Source organism: Halyomorpha halys, unplaced genomic scaffold, assembly GCF_000696795.3.
Source record: "Halyomorpha halys isolate HHAL.00 unplaced genomic scaffold, Hhal_1.1 Scaffold81.1, whole genome shotgun sequence".
In the NCBI taxonomy this organism is placed as follows: domain Eukaryota; kingdom Metazoa; phylum Arthropoda; class Insecta; order Hemiptera; family Pentatomidae; genus Halyomorpha; species Halyomorpha halys.
The window spans coordinates 656,861-662,923 of NW_027115240.1; the positions used below are offsets into that span (position 1 = coordinate 656,861).

General features: G+C 29.8%; 1 protein-coding gene across 1 annotated transcript in view; it reads right to left on the reverse strand.

Annotated features, from left to right (window-relative positions):
• The window catches only part of kcc (solute carrier family 12 member kcc), a gene marked incomplete in the record, with an annotated part of 694,499 nt that overhangs the window by 35,442 nt on the left and 652,994 nt on the right, over positions 1–6,063 (reverse strand). The window contains 1 exon segment of the mRNA XM_067052308.1: positions 753–835. Coding sequence (XP_066908409.1) covers positions 753–835 — 83 coding nt within the window.

The following is a 6,063-nucleotide window of genomic DNA, read 5'->3' on the forward strand; positions in this document are numbered from 1 at the left end:
TGTAAATCAAATTCAATCTGATTGTTTAATTGACAATACATAGGTGTGTGTGTATGTATATATATGTGTGTGTGTGTGTGTGTGTGTGTGTGTGTGATTGTGTGATGGTTTTTTTGAAACTTCACTGGTAAAAAAATATAATTTTTAGTCAATGATTTCAATTTCAGTGATTGAAAAAAAAAAAAAAAATCATTGTTAAAAGTGTAGAATACAAATTAAATTTAAGTAATAATTCTTATTTATATAATTATTACATTATATAAATATTACATATTATTAATACAATAATTATTTTAGTGTGGCCAGTCACATCAAAGAAAGCCTTATAGATGTTATCCTCTTTTTATCAGTGACTGAAGTATGGACTCTCAGAATTTCACATACTTTGCCAGTAAAATTACATAAAATTCATGTATAATTATTAAATCCAAGGTGAAATAACAAAAATCTGTAAATAAACAACATTAAGAGATATAAACTAGACTGTGTTTCAATGGTATTATATGTTATCTTTATGAAGATACCAACAACTTGAAAAAATGTACCTTCACTTAAATCAACAACATGGATATTATTTTCTTTACTGTTTTAAAATCACTGCTGTTATTATAAGATGTACTTATTATGATACGAACTATTTGCATGTTTAACAAAGTCTTGTTTTATGCCTTATTGGATGTTAACTGTTTAAAACATTTTGATTATCAAAAATATAAATTTTACTGTTTCTTAACTAATTATTATATACATACCGAGTAAAGGTATAAGTTGGTGTCGTAGCCTGACATGTTCTCTTTATTAGCAGGAACAAAGGGTTGTTCATCATTGCCTTCCCCTGGAATAAAATTTAGTTATAATAACAATATTTAGTGAAATAATGAAACAATAATATAATTTTACTAAATAGGTATCCAATAAAAATTTAATATTTTTATTAAGTGTCTCATTGCAAAATCGAGTGTAATTAGAATTGAGTAATTAGAATTATACCCCATTCATCTGATAATTGCATCTTGGAACAGGACTGGAATAATAATATAAAATACACAATAACAAATGAAACATTTATTAAGCAATAAACAAATATCCAATGTTAAATCTTTTTAATAATATTAATTATTATAAATTTAGTATTTAACAATATTTATTTAACTTTATAAATATTAATTTTCCCCAATGCTCAATTTGACTATACTCATATATTGGTCATTAATATAAATTCCCAACGTATTGGTTAGCCATTAATGTTTTATTTTAGTATATAGTTCAATTATCTTTTGTAACCTTCAGAAGGGTTCCTTGGTGTCTTAAGAAATGGAGAGTGTGTTCCTGACCTGCCTGGCCAACCACTCTGGATGTTTGCTATTAAGAAGGCTGTTATTTTTTCTGTTTTGATTGGTTGAAATTATTTAAGAACTGTCCCCACTTCAATTATTTGGTTCCTCCTACTTTACGATCTTTACTGCCGCTTGGTATGCGTAACTAATTTTTACTAATTCTATTTTACATATAATTTTTGGAGGGCAGAGTCTGCTATTATCTCGTAGCTTTTGTTAATATCTTCTAACTTCTTGGATTTGCACCTGGCCATTAGCGTATATTCTTTAATCCTTAATAGTTTAAATTGAATGACCTAACTTATAATTATTTACATCATCCTTATTATGATATGACTAAAGTAAATTTATTATTATAATTACAGTGACAATGACATAGGTTATTGTTAGCTGGGCCTTAAATAAATATAAACAATTCTTTTTAAATTATTGATTTATAAATAAATGAAATATGACACAATTTCTATTGCCGCGTGAAACGGACTGTAGCGGGTTGCTTGGTTCTATACCTGGAAAAGAGCATCGTTAACGCCATGTATGATAATAAAAATGTAAATATTTTGTAATTAATCAGTATATCAATTTAATTACGTTTTTTTATTTTGTATTTTGAGAGAAGGTTGTATTGTTTTAAATGAAGGAGATTTATTCTTGTATTGTGGTGTTTATATGGTGAAATAGCGGCCAGTAGGATTATTTTGCCACAACATTGCAAATCTATGGCCTGAGATCAGTCGCCCAGTCGCCTTGGTATAGATAGTCGCCCAGTCGCCTTGGTATAGATAATCGCCCAGTCGTCTTGGTATAGATAGTCGCTCAGTCGCGTTTGTATAAATCGTCACCAGATCTTTCTGTGTGAGTTATTGGAGCGCCGTTTAGACCTGTGGGCCCACCAACGTTAGAACAGCGAACTACGAAAAAAACATCGTCTCCGACCTTTCGGAACGATCTCTAAGGACCTCATACCCTTCGAAGTTCATACATCAGTAATTTTGTAAATTTTGTTAGGTTTTTATTTTAATTTATTTTATATTGAGGGACCGTTTTATTTTAAATTTTGTTCTATATTTTATTTTAATTTATGTTTTCTAGTGTTAACGTAACAAATAAATGTTTATCATCCGAGCAAGGTTTTTTTTTTATTTTTTATTTTTTTTTTTTATTTAAGCTTTCCTTCACAAAGAGAGAATCGATTTGAGGTGGCTTTAACACGGCGTCAAGACCTAGAATATGTGCTGCAACCTGTTTAGAGATTGTTTTATTTCAATAATAGACTTCGACAAGACAACCGTCACCTGAGCCCGAAACTGGGGAAAATAATACAGCGGTCCCCCTTCTACTCAATATTTCATGTCATTTATGTTTGTCAATAGTATTGATATATGGATTAGGGTATTATGAAAATGAAACTTACTACTACGTTATAATAAAAAGAGTTTATTGTTTTAATTGAAATAAAACTGAATGTTCATATGCATATGTGTGTGTTTTAAAAATCTATATGAATAAAACTATATACACACAATAACAAATGATGGACAATTCTCAAAAGCCACGTGCGTCAGAAAGATACTATTTAATGGAGGAAAGGGTGGAGTACGAGTTAGAATCAACAGGTGGCCGTTGGTTGTAGGTCACAGCCGCTACCTGTTTACCATCCACGCAGTTATTTCCGACCTTACTCTCATTTTCCTCTCGGAATTGATAATTATTTTTAGAGTTGTTATATAAATTTATAAACAAGGTCTAAAAATACTTTTGGTTTAAAATATTATTAGATTAAAACAGCTTCGTTTGAGTCTGAGTTGGGGTATGGAATTGGTTGTTAAAGGACAGGCGTAATCGAAAATATTACATTTAAAAAAAAATACTAATTAGCGAACCAGGACATTAAAAAACATAATGTATAATAATGTTAAGCGTTTATGTGGGCCTGTACAATGTAACAATGTATTTGTCGTTAATGTAACTAATTTAGATATTGAGAGATAATTATCAAACCGATGTTCGTATTAACTACTTATTTTTATCTTTAGTATGAAAGTTCCTTGTTAGTTTATTTTGTTAACCGAAAGCTATCATTAATATTATTCCACCAAACTGTTGTTTTACAGTATAGATAAAATATTGTATTACTAGTTTGCCCCCTCGAGAACTATCGCATTAAGTATGTTTCCTTATTCTCTTCAATTACTTCGAAGTATAAGCGATGTCATGCTCATTCATATAAACAATAAAATATTATCCAGAAAATGTATCGACAACATACAATAGGTAATGCTGCATTATTTATAATAAATATGTTTAAGCAACAGTTTACGTAATAAGTAATTATGTTGCCCCACTGGAAAATATCACTTCAGTTTTAAAGTTAAGACTAAACTATCCGTAAATTTATATTAACCCTGATAAGTACAAGAGCCGGGAAGAAAAAAATGCAGTTATCTCACCCCAATTTTTGATTACTTTGATGAAAACTATGTATAATTACTAATCAAAACTAACTCTGCCAAGTAATTAAAAGTAAACATTAATTTTTCATTCGGAGCTCTATGTCTTAAAAACTACCAACAATACTAGAAAATATAAGAGATCAATATTTAAAGAAGAGTAAATTTGCTGAAATATTAGCCCTAAAAGAGCTATTTACGTCCAATAGTTTTCGAGATATAGCTTTTTAAAAAGCAAAATTTCTTAAAAATCTGCTGAAGGATTAGTAGTTAATTAATTTATTTTGAGAAATCTATATCTCAGGAACTATGTTACGTACAGATGTCTATTGGCACTCAAATTAAAGCTAGTTTAATGGACTATACAGATGTTTATAACCTTTTCCTTCGTAGGAATAGTAGTTTTCATGATATTTGCTAAAATAAATTGATTTATAGTTGTTCGGATAATAAGGTTGATTTATGAAAAACTTCACTTAAGAAACCATTGGACGTACAGATGTCTGCCAGCGCTCAAATTAAAGCTAGTTAAATTTACTACAAAATAGTTAATTATGTTTATCTTTGTAGAAGTAGTAGTTTTTTACGATATTTGACAAAATAAACTCACAAAATGTTAATTTCTAATTGTTCTTATAAAATGATGGATTTTCGAAAAAATATATCTCTAGATCCATAAGACCCACATATGTCTGCTAACACTCAAAATAAAGGAAATTTAACTTACTATAAAGTAGTTTATGACACTTATCTTCGTAGAGGTAGTAGTTTTTATGATATTCACATATGAATATAAATTTGGCAAATGAAAATTTGTCCGAACGACTATAAATTAATTTATTTTAGCAAATTTTATGTAAACTATTATTTTAACTATTACTCCTACGAAGATAAACATCAGAAACTACTTTATAGCTCATTAAACTAGCTTAAATTTGAGTGCTAATAGACATCTGTACGTCAAATGGTTTTGAGATATAAATTTTTCAAAATAAATTAACGAACTACTGATCTTTCAGTACGTCGCATACAACATTTTTATGAAATGTTGCTTTTTAAAAAGCTATATCTCGAAAACTATTTAACGTAAATAACTCTATTAGGGCTCATATTTTAGCAAATTTACTCTTCTTTAAATAAGGTTCTTTTAGATTTTCTAGTGCTGTTCCTACTTTTTAAGATATAGAGCTCCGAATGAAACATTATTTTTTTTATCGCATTAAAACGGCCGCCATTTTTTATTCCCCTTACTATAGGTAAGACTACTTGGCAGACTCATCAATTTTGACTATTAATTATACATAGTTTTCATTACAGTAAACAAAAATTGGGGTGTGATAACTGACTTTTTTCTCTTCTTGGGCTTTTGTACTACGTATTGTACTCGCTGATACCTCATAGATAGGCCGTACATGAACGGATGTTTTAGGTGGGCTACGAATTTTCGGTGGGAACCCAAGGGTCTGAATAATTTGAGAGATCAAATTTGGGAATGTGTTGAGCTGTTTGCTAGAAAACGGAACAGTCAGACTAAAAATATTTTACCAATGTTTTGTGCTCAAATTGTTCTTAACATTCTTAGAATATCACTGTGTAATTTGAGAAATAAAATCTATGAATTGGTCGTTAGTTCAAAATATTGTTATGTAAGTACAGATTGACGGACTAAAGAAATTTGGTACAGCCATTTTCAGAATCTTTAGCTTGACTTGTTTCATAACATTTACGCTATCTCCTTAAATAATTTGAGACATCATACATAATAATCGGCAGAGCCGTTTACTCAATCGTCGCGTAAATATCCATGGCAATTATGGCGCTGTAGAAGAGCTAACCTCAGAATGAGGTTTGACCCCTGCCTAATTCGTGCGCTATCTCAAAAACAGTTCATTTTTGGGCTTTAAAGCGTAGTGCTCAATCTTCGGTAGCGTATTTGTGAGTTCATGTTCCCGTCGAAATCTTTAAAGCTCAATTTGAAACGTTTCGATCCTTCGACTTACCTCTGTCAGAGTTTTGAAATTTATTACATATTTGAATAACTTTTATTAAGTTCCAATAAGAATTTGAGAACTTATATTGAGATTTGTCACTTCTCCATAAAATTCTCTTTCTTGTGATATATATTTGAAATATCATTGGGTTAAAACACCTTCGTTGAGTCTGTGTTGGGGTATGAAATTGGATGTACATTATATATATATATAGGCAAGTTATTCCTGGCTTGTGACAACATCGTTTTCTGCTTTCGTTTAAAAATTTTTATAACAAATTTTTAA